The following is a 23,802-nucleotide window of genomic DNA, read 5'->3' as shown; positions in this document are numbered from 1 at the left end:
GAAGAAGAATAACCATGGCACTGATAATACAGATCAGCTTTCCCAAAGTTTCTTTCATACTCTTTCTTATTTTAAGCAAATTCAGAAATTTGAAACTTTTTGCTTCACGTCAAAAAAGCGTCAAATAGTGTCAAATACCATCAATGATCAAACAAAACATACGAAATGCCTCCTCAATATTGCAAATGCAACAAAAATTCAAAGTAAATCTAGCTACAGCATGCTTCGCTGACATAAACCTCATCTTCCCACCACCACCACCTTCCAGCCATGATGAGAGCCAGTAACATCCTCAGGTACCTCTCTTGTGGACGAAAAGTCAACAGGAAGGCACCAGACGCTCATCTTCATTGCGGAAGACGACACACCATCACCAGGCACTATGCAGATGCCAAGAAACCCCCAAAATCTGAGCCAGCTTCAATCCAAACTGTAAGTTTATTGATTGATCAAGTTTAAAAGGTTTTGCTAATTCAGATCTTTGGTAGTGAGCGCCTGAAGTAATTTTAATTAACTACCTAGGACTAAACTAAATGACACCACTGAATATTTAGTTACCTAACAATTAAACTTTAGTTAAAAGCATGGATACCACTTTGCTCAATCATCATCACTAGCTATTAACCTTTAAGTATGGACGTAATTTTTTCTTAACACCAGTGCGGACGTGGAGCCTCACAGGCTCCTATATGCTCCATACACTTTTTTTGAGAATTTGATATAAGATTACTTTAAAACTGATTGGACATTGAATTTAAAGGATTTAGCAATAAAATAACGTTCTTACGTAATCAAATATTATTTAAAAAAATATAGAAATGTGAAAAATTCAAACTTATGGCAATTTTAAGTCCTAATTTACTGAGGCTACATTTTCTGGTATTAAAAACAGTCAAACTTATTACTATAACAAAATTAGTCTTATTTTCTTAAAATATAATACATAAGTAACCGAAAACACAAAACACCTGCTTCAGGTAACGATTATATAAAATATTGACCACAGTCTAATAGCGCCAATTTATTGGCAGTCAATGCACAGAGGTCTAAAACACTTGGAGACACACAGGCAACACAAACATAGGTATTCATCCTATGTTTTTTCGCGGGACAGATTCTACATGCTCTTGTGGACCCTTGACTGGTTTCTTGATCCTGGACACCTTCTGTGACCATAATTATCATCACCTAAAACTCGATTCATTAGTCAATCTCAGTTCTATTGGCAATCATCTATTTATATCACGTCTTTGCACATGAGGCACTACATGCACACGTGCTAGTTTTTTTAGAAATACCCTTTACCTTTAGAAGTACCAGCATTATTTATTTTTCACATTTTGAAAAAAAAATGTAAAAAAAACATAATCGCCCATACAAAATATATTGTATGACAACAATGGACGTGTAGCCTGACAGGCTCCAGTCAATTTTTTGATGGTCATTACTCACGTGATATTCACCGGACGACTCAACCTCCTCTCTCATTGGTAATTTGGCAACTAAAACAAAAGCTACTGAGCCGCTCAATCGCGGGGAGCGGGGGGAAATAGGCAAAACTATGAAAACGTAAACATTAGGTAGCCTGTGAGACTCCACGTCCATAGTTAAAGGTTAACATCCCCTGTTTGACATGGATGTCCTCCAGAGTACCGTCCATGATAGTACCCATAACGCGTAACTAGGTATATATACCACTGAACTACCCGCTAGATCTACACACCAAACTAGCTATCCTCGGCTTCTTGCCCCCTAAAACACACTCTGTCTTCTTCACCCCGCAGACTACAACCACAGACACGTCGGAGCGGTTGCGCGTGCGGCGCGCGCGGCCCGGGGACGCCCCGCGCGTGGTCCGCTTCGTGCGCGAGCACGCGGGGGGCTGGCCCGGAGCCCCACCGGCGCGCGCCGCCGCCGTCGCGCTGGCCGACTTAGTGGCCCGGGCGCTGGCGCAAGGTTGGTAACTCATGGTTACAAAATCATAAGTAGCTCATTAGGTTAATCAAACCGAATATAAACAATTTTTATGGCAAACGTACTAAAGAATACCTAACACCGACTATATTTAATAACTTACCACCTAATTTATTAAAACTAAGATGTTCTAAAAAAACTATAAAAAATAAAATAAAATATCATTTATTACAAGATTAAGCTACCTGCAATGAGTATTATAAGTACACTAAATGCATATGTTCATTAAGTACATCTATGTAATCTTTAATAATAACTTGTAATAGCATAAGTTACTAAATTTACACTAGTAATAGATATATATACCTATTAGTTGTGTAACTTACCTAATTTGTTTGTATAAATGCGAGTCTTTGTCTCCCGCTAAACTGTACTGCAGTTTGGGAGTATATATATGTAATTTGTAAGTTATACTCTGATCAACAATAAACGTTTATAAAAAAAAAAAAAAAAAAAAAAGGTAGGTATTGGTAGTTAGGTACACAAAACTGCGACAGTAATCAAGCATTTGGCCTAAAAAACTGTCAAAACCGTCGCAGTTTTTTTGCGAAGCAACGTCGCATCTATAATATGGCCATCATCAAAGGCCAAATGCCAGTGGAAGTGATTGCTTTATCAAAATATTCAGATAGATATTAGCGTATTCTGAAATTTCTTATGAATCATATTTAATATTATTTAACGTGTAGAATAATGCCATAATCACCACGCTCAGCAGCCCGGCAGGTTTTTCTAGATCTAGAGCTAATATGCATAGGTTTTAATCCTGAAGGATGCGAACACCTTGTATTTCCAGGACACTCGATGCTAGCGGAGCAGCAGGAGCGGCAGGCGGGCTGGGCTCGAGTGCGCGGCGTGGCCATCGGCGCCGCCGCCTGCCCGTGGGACGCCGCGCTGCTGGCCCGCTGGGGCCGCTGCCTGCGCGCCGCGCCTGCCCGGGATCTCGTGGCCGCCACCGCACACTGCCTCCGCGCGCCCAAGTTGCACGAGAAGTATCGGGTGCATAATATTCTGCAGGTATTGTTACCAATCTTCATGCGTTGCACCTTCCTAATCATACACACTGGTAGATTATAACTAAGTTCCTTCAATAAGCTTACGCGTAGGTACCTACCTACTTTTTATTCGTAAACTCGACCCATGGTTTGCTTTCGGCCAGTTCAGCTTGAGCAAAACTTCAAGTTAACTGGGTTTGGTTTTGGAGTTTAGATACATTTTTACGGTCTTATTCATAAAAAGTTACGGGAGACCTATAGGCCTGCTATAAGCAAATGTCAAAAAAACTTTATTCATAAACGATCAATAGCGCTAAAGAACTCTCCAACTGATTCGTAAAACCTTGATATGCTAAAGTTGGCTGGACCCTACTAGACACCTTCCGTAAACCTCCTCTTGTACAAAAACATGGCGGCCGGTCAACAGCTGTTCTGCTTTATTGACGATTTGACATTTGTTGTGAGTTAATATTTGCTGAAAATAAGTTGCCATGGTAACGTAAAAATTTAATTATTTTTTTTGTGGGTTTTGACTTGGCCAACTGCGCCTTTAAGCCAACGTAAACTTTTTTAAGTGCCGCGCCGTGGCTAACATAGATAATAGAGATTGATAAATGAATGAAAGTTTTCGCTATTTTTGTTTATGGTTTCGTCGGACCGGCAACTTAATAGGGTAAATGTCAAAATGTTTGGTCTGTGAAATCTATTAGCATCATTATAGTTACTGAAGGTCTACGGAACTATTATGAATAGAGATTTTTACGAAACCTCAAATAGGCTTAATGTGTTCCGTAACTATTGAGCTCAGTAAACCTACTTTAAGGTTTTTTTATGAATAAGACCGTTAACCTGGATGTTTGTACATAATAAGTAGTTATTATGTACAGTCAGTTGCATAAGTAGCTGTACACTTTTGTATCTTGTCAAACTCACAAACTGCCTATTCAAACATTGACGGATTGTTATGTAGTCAGTTTGACAAGGTACAAAAGTGTATAGCTACTTATGCAGCTGACCTTACAAACAGATCAATACTTATCAACATTCTTGCACCTTTTTGATTGTCCAGATGACCCTGATAGTGCCAGACGGGGCCTCGAGTCCGGAGCTAGTGCGGCTCCTGGTAGGACAGGCCATCAAGCGAGGCCGGGACGCCGGCTTCCCGCTGCTGCGGTTCGATGTAACCAATGCTGAGGCGTGAGTCAATCATGATATTCATAATATTCATTCGGAGTGCAGGAAAAGCCTCCCCGAGTGACGTAGCAACGACGGAAGCTATTCTTACTGGGTACCTAATCCTTCACCACGGTGACAAACCCCAGACGCTCTGTAGGTAGTGTTTGTCATCGACCCGTTGAAGCAAAAGATATTAATGTTGGTGTTGGCGGTGTTGGGTAACGATCAATGCCTTACTGCGGATGCGGATGATAAATAGGTACCTACCTACTTACCTATATAATGTTTGCTAGGTACCTACATGAACATGGTTCATGGTGATAAACATGAAAATGATTAAGTAAATATTTTTATTTGCAGAGCTAAGGCGCTAGAATCTTTAAATCTGACGAAAGAATGGGAAAACACGTTCAGCGAAACAAATCCCAAACCCGATTCCACTGCAGAACGAAATAATATTTTCGTGTACTCAGTGTTTACCAACCCATCTATTGTTAACGACAGTAACGAGTCTTCAGCAAAATAAAACACATTTCCATGACCATAATTATTTACTTCCTTATTATAAATAGTTCATTTGCTCATAACCGTTACCTACCTACCCATACATACCTATCAGTGGGTAGCGCATGGCTGTGGAAGGCCGATTAGGTTTACAGAGTGTTGTGGTGCTGGTGCTCCTCAATACACAGGAGAGGAGATGGTAGATGCAGAACTGATTTAGTATATTTTTTAAATTTACATTTTCACACTCACTACACCAGGACTTTGACGCTCAGAATAATAACGGCTTCGGTTGATTGTCAGAGTGACATATGATATGTCTCACGTCACCTCATATGTTCATGTCAGTCAGTTAGTCTGTGTGCGTCTTGTTGTTTGGTTGGCTGGCTGACAGATGTTTAGCTTCGCACAGTGATTTCTCGACTCATCTTCCAGTTATTTACACATAAAAGCTATTGTTTCCCTTCAATTCTAATGTGAATTCAGTGAGGGTGCAACCGAAGACATGACTATCAAACTCACCGACATCGTCCTAACGCTTATATTCCATGTTCTTCATACGGCATACGCACGTAAGTACTGAACAATTATTTAATTGAATCAATTTATCCAGGACGTGTTATCCTGCAGCTTTATTCTTTTTAACAGAGCACATCCTGTCTTGCAACGTAACGACGCTCGAGAGTTGTACGGGAGATAACCAGATATGCAGCGCGAAGACCGGGCAATGTGAGTGTCTGGATGGGTTTACCATGTCAGATGGTCAGTGCGCGGCGGCGGCGGCAGCGGGCGCGCGGCACGGGGCCACGGCCGCCGTCGTCTCCATCTTCACCCTCGCGCTGCTCGCCGCCGGCCTCTTCCTAGTCGTTAAGAAGTATAACCTCATAGAGTATGTTCGCCAGAAGATCAATCTCAGAAGAGGCAACGATGTCATGTATGAAGATGTCATGATCGGGAACGACGACCCCCCCTTGAATCCGTAGTTAGGCTATGATGTTTGTAATTTATTCAAATAGGTTTTAAGCAGCAGCATCCAAGTTATCTTGCCTCACCTAATGTTCATGTTATTAATATTATAACTTATTTCTTGTTATTACAAACCTAGATATCTGTAATTCAGTAAGAGTCAATAAGATATTGTATGCATGGGAATCTTGTGTAATCCAAGAACTCGATCAGGTTTGGTTTAATCCTCAGAAAAGAATAATGTTAGAAGAACCAAGAACCAATCATACACCTGTTTTCATTCAAATTATAAATAAACAGCTTGTTTATGATGAAGCTATAAGTATAATGCTCATTGTTCTCACAATTACAATAGTGAATAGAAAACAGAAGTATTAAGACAACATTTTGATTAAATTATTAAGTTAAATTAGCTCAATTTTGCCAAAGACTGAGTTGATGACCAGTAGCAACGGGCCTCAATTGAATGAGGAGCAAAGTGTTTATTCATTAAGTGTAAAAGGCAAACTATCTGTATATTATGATCTATCATGAGTTTGTATATGTATGTATAAAAGATGTTGACTATTTTCTTTACCATTAGTTTATAATTTAGTTATTAATGTGAAAGTTTCCTATTGTTTATTTAAGACTCTCGGTTAGAGTGCATGCAAGCATGACAATGTAGTTTTAATTACCTACATATTATAATGTTGGGCATACTTCCAATATTTATAGAACTCTTTCTTGACCTTGAGAAGACGAACATAAGCTTCTAAATACATACCTATAACTGAGCACAATACATGTTGTTCAAAATGTTAATGTGATAATGTTAAGAAATATCTAAAATCAATAACAATTCTGATAAGGAAAACCCATTCCTACAGTCGTGATTGTGAATTTTGTTTCTCATTATACCGAACTATGGCTGCATTTCAATGTTAAAATTAATCATTGTTATTAAATTCAGTGTTTCCTGTAAATACGTACCTTTTACCTACATAATTTCGAATAAAACACAGTCATGTTCATTCAGTCTTGTATATTAAAAAATAAATTATTAATTTATAAACAAACAAATGTAAAATTTGACCTCTTACAAAACATGTTAGAGCAAATGTGTATATTTTCTGAATAAAAGACATAAATACTCTGTGATACTGCAAGGTTGTTTCACTCAGTTCTTAGGAACCTTTGGTAGGCTGTTAAATAGGCGTATACACAAGAGTATGCACTGACCGAGTGACTGTTCCGATGCTACTCGTCTATGTATCACAAATAATGATTGGTAAGCTCTCAGATGATAGCCAAACAGCGCAACCGGATCATGAGCGCACTCTTATGTTACCCCACTTTAAGATACCTTTTCGAAGCGAGCATCTGCGACGCCGAGGCAGAGCGTCTACTTGTCTTGAATTTCCTAGAATTCCGTGACAGACGCCGCGTTAGAGACACTGAGCTCGAACTGGCACCTTTAAACCTATATCTCATGGTATGATAATATACTCCGACATATTTCAAGAAGCATAATTTGTTGTCTATGGCACGAGGGTGCGGATGACGGGCGTGGCGTGGAACGTGGTCTGGAACTTGCCGTAGCTGCACAGGAGCACCATCGCCAAGGACTGCAGAGGGTGACATTCAAATACCACTGGAAACAAATTAACCGTAATTTAATCTTAGAGATAAATTGGACTTACAAAAAGCACTGGAAAGAAATAAAATATAATTTAATATGGGTGATAAATTATTAGTTTATATAAAAATAAGAAAAAATAAGATTTACTACAAGGACTGATGAATGAAGTAGCAATGCACTGACAGGGACTGGTAACCAACATTGACAAACTTGTTTAATGCGCGTTCCATCACTTCGCCGAATTTATGGCGAATCGTGATATAGCTACATTTATCTAAGTCGACATTGAACTCGTGTAGCAGCGAGACAGACCTGAGAACACGCTATAGAACACCACTATGCGGTAGGCGGTTTACAGCCCACACCAGCGTGGTCTCTGCGTGGGTAGGCACGGACACACTGACCTGAGAACACGCTGTAGAACACCACTAGGCGGTAGGCGGCTTGCAGCGCGAGGGGCAGCGCGGCCGCCGCGCCCGCGCCCCACACCAGCGTGGGCAGCGCCAGCACCAGGCTCATGTTGGACAGCGCGAAGCCCTTCACTTGCGTGAGGAGGGGCGCTGAAAGATAAACGTTTTTTTTTATATACCAGTTATACTGGATTTTAGCAGACCGCGGTGGCGGGAACTACACCAACAAGAGCAAGGCTCTTAAATTTAAGAAGAAGACAAGTTATACCAGACTCAAGGCAAATACAAATGCTCATCACACAAATGTTTGCCCTGGACGGGATTCGAACCCGTGGCCCCAAGCTTCGGAAGCCGCTTCACTGCCGTAAAATGCGGCACCAATAACGGAAGGAATGTAAGCAAATGTAAAATATGTCCTACGATGATTGATAAGTCAATGATAGTGTATCGTACAGTGACCTGTATCTTTTAAAGGTGTTTGTAATGCTATCAACTTGATCCTTTCGGTCGTATAGTCAAGACAAGAAGGACATATAGGACTTTCCAAGGTGACAAGTCTCAATTAACTAACTTAATAATAACTCACGAGTCTGAAGTTAATAATATTTTGGATAGGTTACTCACCTTGGTTTTGTGAAGGGAATATACCAACTTTGGAGATTAAGTAGCCATTGCACCAAAACGCAATAGTCCCTGCAACATAAAACAATCTCTTTTTCTTACTGCTACTTATGAAGCTCATTATACTTAATGTTTCTCATTTTACTCACCAAAAACAACAGACAAGAACTGTATATAAAAGTCCTTCTCCCATATGAAGAGGTCGGTCTCATCGCCGCCCTGCGGGAGCCACGCCCAGCAGTTGCCGGCCCACGTCGCCGGCAGCGACCAGTTGTAGTAGGTCAGGGTGGACCCTAGGAGCTCACTCATCCTGGAATGTGGGAGAGGATTTATGATTTTTTATTTTTTACAAGACATTAAAAAGATTTCATTATTATACATATAGTCCTGTACTTAACTGACTGTGTGTGCCTTGCATTCCTTAACTTCTGGATGCCTGAGGTGAGGACCTTACCAATATCACCAGGACAGAGTGATTGCAGAGTTTTCGTTAGAAAAGTAATTATGAGTAGTTCCTTGGGTCTAGTTGAGAAAAATTAGAGGGTCTGGTGCAATCAAAGGGGCATCAACACAAAAGAATATAATTATAAAACAATATTATAACCTTACCAAAGAGTGTCATTGTTAAAAATCCTCTCTTCCGTAGTGTTCCCTATGGTGATGTTCTGTATGATGGTGTCGCAGATGGTGTGCACCATCACAGTGGTGAGGCTCTCGTTCCTCCATGTCGCATACGTCTCCAGCAGCATCAGGATTATTATCAGCTTCCAATATGACTGGCAATAAGATATTCTACTACTATTATAAAGGAGAATGGCCATTTCTCTATGGCGCCATGACCCAGAGCGGCCATTGATGAAACATACACTGATATGTAGTCCGTGACTACAGCATATACTGGTATTAATTTTATTATTATGAGGCATGGGAGAACGAAGATATAGGTGATGAAAGATCAAGTCTTTCTACTGTACTAGATGTTACCCTCGAGCTAAAAATTGATTTTAAAAGTGTTCCCGTGGGAATTCCTGGATAAAAAGTATTTTATAATACTTCGGGATAACAGGAACTTGAAAATAATGAAATAATTTTTGAAATTGGTCTCTTTATAAAAATTGGTTTCTGAGTGTGAAATGTGCAAAAATAATTATGATATTATTTGCATAAATAAAATCATGTAATACATTTTGTGATGCGCTATGTATTGGGAATCCCATGATTTAGATTATAAAACTTATTTGTGCGTGTCCCATTCATCAATATCTTATTTAACGAAAAAAATATATTTAAATAATTTACTTTTTAACCTTAATATCTCAAGAACCCCATGGTTTAGATTTTTTTAAATATTTTTCCCTGATAATAGACATTTTTATCAATAACTTAAAATAGGTTTGGTTAGTGGCTGCTAACTTATGCAAAGCGGGTCAGGTTTCGCCATTCTTCTTTCTCTTTCACAGAAAAGGGTTGATGTTTTTTAAAGAAATTTGCCATCTTATTTGCTGACACCATGGATTAACACATTCATATGCTTTATATCCCGGAATATTGACTTACATACCACCAGATAAGTAAGAGGCTAAATTAGATGTAACATAAGTCCCTTGGTAAATTCTACCCTATTCTAACTCAGCTGGGAGTCAAGAATAGTTGCTATGACAAAGATGAAGGTACTAAAACTCACCTTAAATTCTGTATTATAAATAATGTGCCTCTGAGCTTCTTTGGACATTATCACTAGGTCTATCATGACATTCACAATATCATACTCCACATATTTGTCTACAGGATTCCCACAGCTTTCCTGAAACACCAAATGAAATCTTGTTTAGATCATCGAAAATATTGACTAAATGTAGATTGAAAGCATGGAAGTAGATTTTTTTCTACTTCCATGATGGAAAGTATGAATACTTACAAAAAAATACGACACATAAGGGTTATCATGTTTATACTGTGGGTAAAAAGTGTGATTCTACTTACACATTTCGTTAATTTTATCACAGAAGAGCCATAATCTTTGTAAAGGCTGGGGGCCCGTGTCCCACAGTGAATACATCTGAATTTTTCCTCAGTTTCTTCTGGCATTTTATAAAATTACTTATTGTTGTGGATTTTAACTAACAACCGAAGACTATCAGTGACAGAAGCATTTACCAACAAGAAAATGAGCTTTAGTTCTGCAGCTATTATAGTACTTAAATTTATTAAATAGTACTAGCAATCACCAATATTAAATGAAAATAGTTTCCCGCAAGGAGCCGCAAGTTTATTTGTTTTGAAATTTTGTGTTCTTTTCATTATTTGACATGACAGTGCAGTCGGCTGTCAAAATTATTTTCCATTTTACTCTGTGGTTCGTAAATCGAACCCAGAATAAGGTGCCAGATTTAGCAGTTGTGCAGCTCGCATCGTTGCGTGGTGGTCTCGTTTGTGAAATCATCGACTCCACACATAGCGTCTTCAAAACGGTACTAATGGACAACATTTCAAAAAACTAAAGCTGCTATAAATCGAAAACCATTTCGAGATTTAGCTCTAAAGGCCACAAAAAAAATGTTTTTGTATTTTTTGGATGTATCATTTTCGAGAAAATCATAAAATAGTAAAAAAGTACTGATGACGTCATGCATCAGGTGCGATGCATTTTGATGATCAAAGCCTATAGATTTAAAAACAAAGTAACTGTCACTTTCATTTTTGATTGACGTTGACGTTTTATCGTGACGTTGTTGTTTATTTGGGTCATTTTCATTAATTCTGTTCTGACACTTTCTGACTATTTTTTTATTTATTATTAAGAGATGACCTCTATATAATATGTCCCAGAGCATGCCACCGCCTACACAGCGGAAAATATGCTTCTGCTTATTTTTTTACATGATAAGTACCTACTTTCCATCATTAGAAATATCAAGGTCATTTGAAAATGACCCCATTTGTTGGTTGGCATGTAAACAAAGTTTAAATGTCACTTGTCAGTGTCATTTATGTTTTTTTCAAGACTCAGGCAATAGACAAAAATAAAAATTGAGCCTAATATGTGACGGCACTTCCGGTTTTAAAATAATTAACTTTAAAGTTAAAAATAACATGCAAAAATTTATGTATATACAAAATAAAAAAATACGGGTCCACTAATTTTCTATAAACTTTCCGAATAACTAATAAAAATATAGGGTAAAGAAAATGAAATGTTGTCCATTAGGTAGGTAAAAAAAATTTAAAAAGATAGAATAATTTCTCCAACCGGTACCATTTATTCATCAATAAAACACGTCATCTTATTTTAAAAGAATACTTACAATAAAGTAAATAGTGAAAATTATCGTAATAAGTATAAGTAAAATTCATTGATATCCCACTAACAATTAGCTCCGACGTCCGACGCGTCGATGCCCAGCATCGCCAGGTCTTCCAGTTCTTCCTTCTTCTTAGCGACAGCTCCATTTGTGTCCTGCTGCGCTTGCGCTTGCGCATCTTTACCAATCTTCTGCCTTTCCTCCTGTTTCGGCTTATTCTGTTGACTCTGATTCTGATTCCTATTCTGTTGATTCTTATTATTCTGATGGTGTTGTTGCTTCTTATTATTATAGTTCGGTTTCATCATGTTCATCCGGATATTCTTGCCGGGGTGTCTCGGTTTCTGGCCGGGTACCAGGGGCACATGGGTGTCGTAGAGCTGGGGGCGGGGCTGGAACATCTGCTGGTTCATATCGAAGCCCATGAAGTTGGGCATGAGAGGGGGGAAGGGCGGCATGCCGGGCAGGAGGGGGCCGGGGAAGCCGGGGATGGGCGGCATGTTGTTGAAGAGGTCCTGTGCCTGTTCTTTGGCCTTCTGGTCGGTGGGGAAGATGATGTCGAGCGCGTCCTGGAAGTCCTTGGGCAGGTTGGGCACGGCGGGCACGGCCGGCACGGCGGGCGAGGGCGGCACCACCGCAGGCGCTGGCCTGAAATTGATATCCACAAGTTATTAACATGTTATTGTTATAATGCAAACATAATAAAATTATGATGATTATAAAATTCAACATAATTATCTGTTGCATCATAACTGGTTCTACTCGTATGTAAGCTAAAGCTCTGAATTACGCATATGATACGCCATTTTAACTCATAATTTTGTTTATTTTTTATTTCTCATCTTCTCTTCTACTTATTGCAAACCGAATGGCACTCACATGGGCGGCAGCGGCGGCGCGGGCGGCAGCGCGGCGGGCAGCGCCAGGCCGGGCGGCGGGATGAGCCCGCTGAAGTCCGGCAGCGAGCCCAGGTCCGCGCCCGGCGCCGCCGCTTGCGCGCGCTCTAGTTGCGCCTTGGCGATCTTCTCTTTGAATTCTGCCACCTGTGGGGTTTATGGTACGTGTTATAAAAATGTATGTTTAATAAATAAATAATAATTAGAAGAATGCTATGTAGGGTAGGTAGTATGTTTCTTTCACGGATAGTGAATTAAAGTTTTTGATTTAAAAAAAGATTTAGATTTTGTTCCGATTTTCGATTAATTCTTAATTATACTCACACACAGTATAGCCTGAAAGACCACAGTAAACTTGAGTATGAACTATGAAAAACAAATAGTTAAATGTGGCGGGGTGCAGGGAGTATTGCTTTAAATCAGTGTTTTTCAACCTGTGGGTCGCGACCCCCTGGGGGGTCGCGAAGCTTCTGTAGGGGGGTCGCCAAAGGGCGAAAAAACTGGGAACTTTAGTAAAAAAACAATAAAGACCATTAGTATTAATTTATTAAGAAAGACTCTTACTTTAAAAATATTTTTACTTAAAATTTTCTTAAAATGCAAAGGCTGATCTTGTTTTTTATGAATTAAATTATCTCATCGTGGGTCTGTTTTAGTACAATAGACCACATCCACACAGTAAGGCGGATTATGAGATTACACAGAAGACTGAAGAGTATAATCAGCCTCTGCGGACTATAAAAACACCTTCAACTCCATCGAGAAATGGGCAATTTTGGAAGCGTTGCAGAGATTTCAAATGTATAAATGGCGAGTACATGTCACACCTCTCTGCTTCGCGGACGACATCGTTATTATGGCAGAATCTCTGCAGGAACTCAGCTGGATGATGGGAGTGGCCTAAATGCTGCTTCCCAAGGGTATAAATTTGGACAAGACGAAAGTCATGTACAATGGAGCCGGTGATCGTTGGTGAGGCAACAATCGAAGTTGTGCAAGAATATGTCTACCTCGGGCAGACTATTCGGCTAGGCAGAAGCAACTTCGACAAGGAGGCTGCAAGGCGCATCCAACTGGGTTGGCCTACATTCGGAAAACTTCGTCAGCACATATTCTCCTTGGCCATCCCTCAGAGCCTGAAGACTAAATATTTCAACCAGTGCGTCCTGGCAGTGACGACGTATGGTGCAGATACGTGGGCATTGACGGTAGGAGCGTAGGACTAGTCCACTGATTTAAAGTCGCTCAGCGTGCTATGGAGAGAGCTATGCTTGGGGTCTCTCTGATGAATCGTATCAGAAATGAGGTTTTCCGTCGGTCAGAGGATTAAGATTACTGACATAGCTGTCAAAATATGCAAGCTGAAGTGGTAGTGTGCTGGTCATATCTGAAGAAGAACCGATAAGCATTGGGGTAAACGAGTTCTCGAGTAGAGACCAGGAATAGGCAAATGTAGCGTGGGAGGCCTTCCTGCCTGGTTCAAAGACGACGACCTCAAGTATTTTTTTTTTGTAAAGTCAGGTATTGAGTCTTTTTATTTCTTGAAAACTTTTTATTCAAGATACCTATTTGAATCCTCAAAAAAGTCAAAAAGAAAAAGCTAATTTCGAAAAAGAAATTCCGGGTCGCAATAGCATTAGTCGTACGTTCCTATGTACATGGCCACACGTATCCGATGTGTGTAATTGTATAAAAATGTGATATGTATGTTAAATCCGATAAGTATGTACTTACTACTTCGAATCCTAATTATGGAGACCATAAATACGTCGTATGGAATGAATATTGGGAATACTGTAACATACACATACATACATGATAAATAACCGAAAGGGTCAAGGGGGTCGCGAAATATTTTTTTATACCAGGGGGGTCGCGTCATGAAAAAGGTTGAAAAACACTGCTTTAAATAATTAAATGATATAAGGAGAGGGAGTGGGAAAGAGTGTTCATGCAAATACAGGTCGTCTGAGTCTATCCGTAATTTCTGCATTGTTTCTCTATGTTCGAGCGTTATATCTGCCAAAGTGTTGTCTATAGGTTCATGTGGTGGTTATAGAAAATGTAGGTAAGTACGTAAACGTATGTAACTACGTATTACCTTCTTCTGTATCTCCGCGTCGATCTCGGCCTGTCTCTTCTTGGCCGCTTCGTCATCTTCTTTCTTCTTCTCTTCCTCCTTCTTCTGTTCTTCTTTGGCCTTGCCTAGCGACTTGTAAACTGGCATTTTGCCTGAAAATATAAATAGTTATGCATTAAACCAGACAAAAGGTGCACTGTTTGCAGAACACTACCTGAATTTCACTGTGTTAACATAATTATAAATTAATTTTTAATTAATATAGCTAGACTTAAGCTCTGGGCAATGGGCAGACTGCGGGCGGGTCTTGACGTCGACGCGACGACGTTGTAATACGTGTACATCACGCCCCGTCCATGTGTGGAGGAACCTTTACACCATGCGTCCCATCTATGCCAACTCTACCCACTCACCAATAAAAGGCATCTTCCTGATCTCGGGTTTCTTCTGCTCCCGTGCCGTGGAGGCGGCCCGGCTCGGGCTGCGGTGGCGGTCCGGCTCGCGTGGCCGACTGCGCCGCTCGCCGCGACGCTCTCGCTCACTCTCCCTGTGGGGGACAGAGATAGGTGTCTTTGTAATATGTGCAAGGATAGATCAAGCAAAAAAAAATGCTGCGACACTCTCGCTCACTCTCTCTGAGAGGAAGAGAGAGGGTGTCATGTAATATGTGCGGGAATACAACAAGGGAATTAAAAAGACATGGGATTGCGTGGTGACGAATGTGTAATGTGCGAGAATGGATCAGGGAAATTATCGCATCGCTGACTTATCATTCACTCTTATTGTGGGATCAGAGGTAGATTATTTGTTTGTGGAAATATGAATTTACAGTTGCGTACACCGTAACTTTACTATTCTTTTTTCTATTTTATATTTAGCCAAAGCAGATTCATGAATAAATGCATCGTGACGTGGTCGGAGGTCGACAATATTGTGTCGACATTTTTGAAAGCAACTATATAAAAAGTGTGAGCATAGAACAAGAACAATCGCATATAATATCGCACTGCCACTCTGTTTGCTCAAACTATGGGGCATAAAAAAGATCGTGGAACCTATTTGTGAAGCAAGAAAGCTAAAGACTGAAATAATAGATTTATTTCCTGTAGTTGTCTGTAAAACGTTCAGCAGTTCGCAATGCCGAGTACCTATGTAATAACATTACCCCTAAACCATCAATCAACTAATCACTAATACCAATAAGTTCGCCTTTGTATTATGATTTTTGTGCAATAAAGAATTAATAATAATCTTTCGATAATTGTCGGTTGGTGGCCTATGTTTGAACGATTATTGCCTATGATGATTTGGTCAATAATTTATTTATTTGATTTTCTTTTGAATATAAATAAAAGGCACATTTATAAACTTCAAGTTTTAATTTGTCATGCTCAACAATTACAAAATATACAACAGTTCACTAGCACTTTTCTCACGAATTTGATACTTTTAGCTTCTGTGATTTGTTTTATCTTCTATTATAATTTGAATGTATTTGCTTTTTTGTCCGGACGTTTGCGTTTTCGTTTTCTATAACAAAAACAAACAAAATCTAGTTAATAAATTGGTATTCATAATATATTTCTGACCACGATTAAAAGAATATAATAATTCCACTTACCGAAAAGCATAAAGTAAAGCATCTTAGTTAACTATAACATTGCTATACGGCAAAAAACGCAAACGGAAAAACACGTATATTGCACAATTCGGCCATGCCATGGAAATGCTACCAATTTAAGTCCAGTGCCACTAAGTTATTCATCCGGACGTTTTCAGGTGGAAATGCGGAAACGAAAACGAAATAAAGTATAGTTTTCATAGTTAGTTCACATAATATTAAAACGTCCACAACAGTCCCAAGCCTTGCTTGAACATTTCTGAGAGGTCTGTCACGCAATCTGTACGTAATGCAACGAGATAGAACAGTGGTTAAGGTTAGCGCAGTTTGTATTTCGTCAAACAAGTTAGTGGCACTGTACTCCACTCAACTCTATTGAACAAACCAGAAACCCACCTGATTTTCTTCTGCATATCCGCAATGTTCTTCTCTCTCTCCTTCTCCCGTTCTCTCTCTCTTTCTCTTTCTCGCGCACTTCTCTCTGGCGATGGCTTCTCCTGCTTGATCTTGCTCTTGAGTGAGTCGAGGAGTTTCCGGTCCTTCTCAGTGAGGCGGTTTGAGTTGATTGATGACATCCACTCTGAGAGCATTTTCTCGTCTGATTCTTTGGCTTTCTTCTCTGTGGACATATTAGGGGATTTTTTAGTTATAGTTATTGAAAACAGGAGGATAAACTAGTGCCAATACGCAAGTGGGAGCAAAGAGTCTATTGTGACACCCATTTAGAGAGTCAAATCGCACATCTATGGGAGCCAAGTTTATATTAGGAAGAGTATATAGAGCGTAAGTACATAAGTAAATAGAGCGTGAGACATCCCTTTCTCATATGAAAGTTGGAGTGGCGGACGGACCCAACGACTGCTGACGATTGGAAGCTAGTTACAAATATTCCAAAGTTCACTTACTCTTCTTCTTCTTCTTGCTGGGGCTTTCGTCGCTGTCGGAGCTGCTGGAGGAGCTGTCCGAACTACTGCTGCTGTCCTTCTTGCGCTTCTTGCTCTTCTTCTTCTCCTTCTTCTTCTTCTTCTCTTCTACGGGCGCGGGCGGCGGGCTCGGCTTTCTGTGACGGAAGGAAGGGGTGTTGGTTTTAGCGTGACGATTACTTCTTAGCACTATTAGGTAGTTTAAAAGAATGGTGTTTTATGTCAAATCAACAATCAATGTAATATTTTGTAAAATAAAATTGCAGATTAAGGATGTTTTTTTTTCCTGTGACGCTTCTTGGGACAGAGAGAAAGAGATGAGGGGTGGGGAGAGAAACAGAGAGAGGGGGAGTGGGAGAGAGAGAGGGGAGAGGCCGAGGTAGAGAGAGACCTATATCTAGACGTGGACTATAGCCTAATAGGTGTATTGTTTTTTAATAACTAGAGTCTTATCGGTGGAACTAGGCATACTTCGGTATAAACCATAAGCCGAACGTCCACTGAGCCAGTTTTTCATACATAGTGCATAGTTTATGATACTTTATCCGGCAGTGGACGTTCGGCATTATGCTGAGCGTGCAACCTCACCTGTTGTTAGTATGGAAGCCCTCCTTATCCTTATGGAACGTTATAGTATGTGCCGTATACTGCGGCGGCTGCTCGGGCGGGGCGGGGGCGGGCGCGGGCGCGGGGGCGGGGGCGGGCTTGACTCACGTCCTGTATATCACTAAGAAACTACCTTCCTTCCTCACCTATTGTGAGTATGGAAGCCCTCCTTATGGAACGTTATAGTATGCGCGGTATACTGCACGTCTGCACCTCTGCCAGCTGACGTGCGTGACATCCTGTGTATCATCAATCAATGATCTTTCATGCAACCTCACCTGTTGTTAGTATGGAAGCCCTCCTTATGGAACGTTATAGTATGTGCTGTATACTCCGGCGCCAGCGCTTCGGCCTCAGAGTCACCTGTATATCTTTCTTTCCTCACCTGTTGTTAGTATGGAAGCCCTCCTTATGGAACGTGATGGTATGCGCTGTATACTGCGGCGGCCCCTCGGGCGGGATGGGGGCGGGCGCGGGGGCGGGGGCGGGCTTCACTCACGTCCTCTATATATCACTAATACACTATTTTCCTTCCTTCTCACCTGTTGTTAGTATGGAAGCCCTCCTTATGGAACGTTATAGTATGCGCGGTATACTGCGGCGGCGCGTCGGGCGGGGCGGGGGCGGGCGCGGGCGCGGGGGCGGGCTTGCTGCGGGCGCGGCTTTTCTCCACCGACTTCTGCCGGTCCGACATCCAGTCCGTCTCCCAGTGAGGGTTTTGTTCTACGAAGTTCTGGTGGGGGTAAGGTTAGGTTCTGTTGTAAATGGGTATCCATAGTTACTCTTATATCGCGGTATTAAGATATTTTCTATTTTGATAACACTTTGGATTTTAAAAAACATTGCATACTTTATCCTTTGCCAATTTAGGTCCGCTTCATTAACATACCTGTCAATCTTTAAATCAATGAATACTTAGGCGTTTTCTTAGTTTACTAATGAAACAGGCTGCACCTACTGGTTCGGTTAGTGTCTTGCACACCACACCTGCCTCAAAAATATCTTCAGTCAAGTTTTAAGTAGCTGGTACAGTTGTTATATTTTTAGGAAGATCTGACTGCCTTATCCACGGTAAAGCTATATTTACCAAAAATAATAGGTACAGCAGGTTGGTCACTCTAGATTACGAAAAACTAACTATCACCGGTTGCGCTAACCACGACTCTATCTCGTAATTTTTTGTCAACCACTAGTCCCTCTGTAAGTACTTACGGAATAGTTCTTGGAATGAACAATAGACTTGAGATGCGCGGAGGCGCAGTGCAGGTCTCCGATGAACTGGTCGCACAGCTTGCAGTACCACGCCGTCGACGGGACGAAGAATTGCAAACCTGTGGGGATAGTGAAGTTATAAAGACGGTTTGTGCATAGATCTATCTATATCTATATAGAGATACTGGGGGAAAGTCTGGTGAGTGAGAGAGATTATTTTCTTTACTTTAGCATTCATAATCATCATCAGCCCGTAACTGAAAGCAAACTTATACAAAGGAGCGCCACACCTCTCTGTCCTGAACCATTCTCACCCAGCCAGTCTGTTTCTGGTCTCCACTCGAAAATTGCTTTAACACACCGGTCATTGATTCTTCAGCATTTATGGCCCTTACATAAGACTCATTTACGAGAAAGCTTTTATAAGAAGGTTTTTCATAGAGATTTCGTGATAAGTAGGGCATAATTAATTATTAATCTTTCTAAGATCGTAAGTAGTAAGTACCTAGGTTTTAATCGTAAATCCACAATTACCTCTAATGGGTGTCCGCTTCGTAGGGGCTGACGGGTAACTAGGGAACCCCTCGTTGATGCCGGTCACAGTGTGCCACGGGGCCTCCATGTGTTGCGCCGCCATTCTGGAAATATATAAATATTGTGGGTTATCTTCGCAAATGCAATGTCAATAAAGGATGGAAAAAAATGCGTGAGCAAACCTCCATAAATATCTTCGATTGCTAAACATGCTATAGTTCTGTTCACGTACATTGGACTGTGTGATGACTGACAAGCGAAGGCAATATGTCTATTGGTCATCTCTTATCATTTGCTATGTCGATCAAACTGTCGTGAAGAGAACAACTTTTGTACTACGGCCTCTGAAATTTCGCAAATATCTAACAGCGCTTCTCAATAAAAGCTGTCTTGATCACGTGCTTGCGGGTGTTTAGTGTAAATACTCACTTGTGATGCGCAGGCGAGTGCAGATGGTTGAGGTAGTCTTTAGCAGTGGGCGGGAACTCGTTGCACACCCGGCACCAGTGCATCTCGGGGTCGTAGTAAACGTAGTTGAACTTGCCCGTAGATGGTGACCTGCGCAGGGAGGGGAGTTGTAGAGCTGGGTTGCGGTGGTGCGGGTGAGAAGGTAAATGAGTAAGTTCAGGTGGAATAGGTTACCGAGGTAAAAGGCTGGGCTTTCGCAAAAGTGTAAATTTTCCAGCCACTTTTACGGTACGATTTGTTCTGTAGAGTACAGGTAAGTACACCAATTTGATGGCTGCACCGGAATAAATAGGTATACGTTAAAGTGTTAAAACAAACGGCTAAATAAATATAGCCAGGCTTCGTATAAAATTCATATTTTTCCGCTTTATTTTCATAGTATTTTTGTCGCGTTTGAAACAGCACAATGTTATTATTGTAAAAAACAATATCAAAGGGAAATAAAACACAGATCCAGTTCATAACAAATAATTGTTGAATGAGGTCACAGTGAGGTGTAGATAACAACGAGTGTTGAATTTCACACTTTACATTTTGTAAGTGGAACCTTACAATACACAGATCTTATCCTATTTGATATAATACTAATGTAATTTTTTTTATAACACAAGAGTTTTACCTACATCAATTAGGTATTTACAAATATTACAAAACAATATAAATATGTATGTACAAAATCACAAGTGAACCAGATAAATACATCACAGTTTCACAATTCAATAACGATCACATTTATTTAATTTAATGCTTACAGGAATTCATTATCGCACTAATTGCACATCATCAATAAATCAGAATTGTTTATTTTTTCTCTATGAATAAATCTATGACATTGTATAAACATAGCAATGGTTACAATGAAGCCCCGTAAATATAAAATAGAATATAAAAGTGTTATCCTGAACACGCAATGTCCTTTGAGCATCTTCAGCGCCGTTCCCTGATGAGTCCACTTCTGGCGTTCTCCTTCACAACACCCACATTAAAGCACTAAAGGCAAGGCAGTTCAAAAGCAAGGCTTCCGGCATCTTGTCCCGATGCAAAGCAAGGGCAATCCTGGTGTAGGGAGAAATGTTACTTCATTGTAATAACAACAAACCAATATCATCACTATACTCACCGTTCCTTAAGAACCAAATTGAAATTGATCATCTTGTTAAACCAAACTGCAAGCTTTAATCAAAATGCAAATAAAATTTCATCTAACAAATTCGCAACAGCGCTCTGGTGAGTTTGGTTCAGCAAAATTTAAAGTAAATTAAGGTGAAAATTGTCATTGGGCATACCTGGACTTCCTCTTGGAAGTGCGAGTCTCCCGAGTCTCCCCGGACTCGTCGGACTCCACCGTTTCCTGCGCCTCCTCCCCGATGATGCCATTCAGCATGTCCACCACATTGTTGATGGTCTTCAACTTATTCTGGATCTCCAACTGAGGGGACAGAAAAATCAACCCTAAGCATTACTACAGTAAGAGATGAATGTTGTTTGAAACAATACATGCATTTGTCCAGTCAAGCAACTGTTTATTATATCAAATAAACAAATAAATGATTTGGGAATAAACTTCAAGATGTACAGTAGCATAATTTGATTCACATCATGTTTTGTTGTAGTCAAACCTGTAGCTTGGTGTTTTCCTTTAAAAACCTCTTAGTGTCAGGGCTCGGGGAGCGGCGCGAGTCTCCGCGCAGCTCGTTGCGTTGGTCCTTCAGTGTGTCCAGTTCTTTCTTCAAAATACCCGCCTTCTTAATGTAATCTTCTCTCTGCTTCGACAGAGCTGCCTTTTGGTGGCGCATTTCTGATTCAATGGCAGCTGTCCGAATAAAAATGGTTATGGAGTTTCAATGATCAATGAGAGTGAAATCATATTGTTTTTAGATTATTTCCTATAAGCCAATTAATAAAATGTTTATGAGTTTACTCTCATTGCAGGGCAGCAACCATTATTTCTAACAGCATGTACACAGTAAATACATGAGACTGTTTGCATTATAACTATATCTTCATAATACTTCAGCGAGGTACAATAGCTTGGGAGGGTTTGCAGTGTCTTTTGGATCTTGAAAGGCCAATCTCATCATAGATTAAACTAAACTGAGGAAAGCAAAAAGCAGGTCACCTAAAAGAAAATTCAAGGCAAGTATTATATGGGATATTTTTGCATGAATGATTTTCCAGATAAGTATTTTCAATAAAATGTAATGCATATTTTATAAATAAAAATATTTACAAACCTGGTAATGATGTGATATCATAAATATTGTATGGAAAAATTTACTTATTATACTTATTTGATAGGTAGGTTGATATAATACTTAATTAGGGAAGCTAATATTTTAGTTTCATGCATACAGGTTCAATTGTGAATATTTAAGTCACAGTATATGCTTTTGATGATGCTTGGAGTAGAAAACATGCTTTATTCTTTTCACATGCCTCCATCCCCATCCCAAAAATATGCATCAAAAAAGTTTAATAATTTTAATATAGATTAACCTAGGTATATTAAATTTTATCAAGCAGGTTTATTCAACAAAGCAATCAATTTCTACACTAAAAAAACACACCACATGGGAGTACATAAAAGAATACATTTTATTTTAACTCTGCTGGCTACCTTTGGGCTTACTTACTGAGCTGAAAACTCATTCCAGAATGATGTTGAAGATACTAAAACCTTAAAATTATCAGTGCATTAATTCTAAAGATTGAAAGAGTTGTTATTCAACTAAACAGTACAAGGAGTAAAAAAACATACCTTCTTTCTTGATCTGATCTTCAATATTTGGTATAAAAGAGCTGCTCGGGGCCGTGGGAGGTGGCGGTAGGGCCATCTGGTTCCACTCTGCTGGAGGCTGAGGGTTGGGCTGCACGGCCGATATTGTGGGGGGGAAGTCGTCATAGATACCGGAGTATGATGGCTGGGCCACGTAGTTTGGGTAACCAGGGTTAGCACTTGGCACAGCCTGTGGAAAGGGTGTTTGTTAGTAAAAGTTTAATACTTTTATGTTGCATTCTAAAAACAATGATAAAAATGTTTACCTCATGGTTGAAAGGTGGAGCGATGTGAGGAGGAGGCGCAAAGTTGTTCTGACTCTCCCATAGTTCACTAGGCTCGGGCAGTTTAGAGATTTCACTTAGAATATTATCGTCGATCATGTCCTTGTCTCCTTTCCGTGGCGAGCGGCTCCGCGGGCGCCGGTCGGCGTCGCCGCGGCCCCGGCTGAGGCTGCGCTTGCGAGACAAAGGCCGCCGCGCGTCGTACATTCGCCCACCATGATAATCGTCTCTGTCGCGGTTGCTGTCCCGGCGTTCTCGCGGGTCCCGGGGATCCCGTGGGAAGTATCCCTTTCGTCCCACGTCACGAGACATTATTAAGATTGTTTTATTACCACAGCTGGTATTTGAGATTGAGATTTTTATAGTTTTTTGCGGTTAACATTTCACTATTTATTTCACAAACAAACACGCACAGCTAAAATAAAATGGCCGGCTACGCGTTGAGTGAATGATTTTGAATATACTCTATGGATTTGTCTATGATGAATGAATGAAATAAATAGTGTCTATGGTTGAAAAGGAAATGTAAAGGTTCGCGCACATTATGTCCAGGGACTCAAGGGCTGCAGAGTGTTCTTATAAAATGTATTGACTACTATGAGCCGTTTTCCTTGACAGCTGTCAGTTGAGCTTTTGGGTAAGCCGATAGATGGCGTGAAAACGCAGTGTACCAACTGTCAAAAATTACATAGAGAGCAAAGAGTACTAAACTCAGAATAAGAACTCACTAGTTGTGATTAAATGTCGGGTGGTAGCGCGAGCCATCCTTCCGAGGCTCAGACTGCATGTGGCTTGGGATAGTGCTAAGTATTCTGTGAATACGGCTTTCCGTC

General features: G+C 40.4%; 4 protein-coding genes across 4 annotated transcripts; 2 read left to right on the top strand and 2 right to left on the bottom strand.

Annotated features, from left to right (window-relative positions):
- Positions 1–115: 115 nt before the first annotated feature.
- Positions 116–4,690, top strand: LOC105392121. The gene is made up of 5 exons (XM_048624971.1): positions 116–432; positions 1,785–1,956; positions 2,771–2,991; positions 4,039–4,166; positions 4,506–4,690. The coding sequence occupies exons 1-5, from the start codon at positions 271–273 to the stop codon at positions 4,669–4,671; spliced, it is 849 nt and encodes a 282-aa protein (XP_048480928.1). The 5' UTR covers positions 116–270; the 3' UTR covers positions 4,672–4,690.
- Positions 4,691–4,991: 301 nt separating this feature from the next.
- LOC105392120 lies at positions 4,992–6,760 on the top strand. Its single transcript, XM_011563716.3, has 2 exons — positions 4,992–5,221; positions 5,298–6,760. The coding sequence occupies exons 1-2, from the start codon at positions 5,155–5,157 to the stop codon at positions 5,630–5,632; spliced, it is 402 nt and encodes a 133-aa protein (XP_011562018.3). The 5' UTR covers positions 4,992–5,154; the 3' UTR covers positions 5,633–6,760.
- On the bottom strand, positions 6,625–10,500 carry LOC105392133. The gene is made up of 7 exons (XM_038112146.2): positions 10,251–10,500; positions 9,952–10,071; positions 8,877–9,043; positions 8,417–8,577; positions 8,271–8,339; positions 7,641–7,796; positions 6,625–7,248 (listed from the first exon to the last, which is right to left on the bottom strand). Exons 1-7 carry the CDS (start codon positions 10,353–10,355, stop codon positions 7,136–7,138), a joined length of 891 nt encoding a protein of 296 aa, XP_037968074.2. The 5' UTR covers positions 10,356–10,500; the 3' UTR covers positions 6,625–7,135.
- A 1,004-nt stretch (positions 10,501–11,504) lies between these two features.
- On the bottom strand, positions 11,505–23,415 carry LOC105394435 (zinc finger matrin-type protein CG9776). Its single transcript, XM_048625072.1, has 14 exons — positions 22,952–23,415; positions 22,668–22,875; positions 21,529–21,722; positions 21,196–21,338; positions 19,871–19,999; positions 19,442–19,545; positions 18,908–19,026; positions 18,238–18,428; positions 17,072–17,226; positions 16,563–16,785; positions 14,959–15,092; positions 14,567–14,697; positions 12,449–12,612; positions 11,505–12,217 (listed from the first exon to the last, which is right to left on the bottom strand). The coding sequence occupies exons 1-14, from the start codon at positions 23,279–23,281 to the stop codon at positions 11,632–11,634; spliced, it is 2,811 nt and encodes a 936-aa protein (XP_048481029.1). The 5' UTR covers positions 23,282–23,415; the 3' UTR covers positions 11,505–11,631.
- Positions 23,416–23,802: the final 387 nt, after the last annotated feature.

This window comes from Plutella xylostella, chromosome 13 (genome assembly GCF_932276165.1).
Source record: "Plutella xylostella chromosome 13, ilPluXylo3.1, whole genome shotgun sequence".
In the NCBI taxonomy this organism is placed as follows: domain Eukaryota; kingdom Metazoa; phylum Arthropoda; class Insecta; order Lepidoptera; family Plutellidae; genus Plutella; species Plutella xylostella.
The sequence above is the reverse complement of the archived record's forward strand: the minus strand, read 5'-3'. Positions and strand labels throughout refer to the sequence as shown.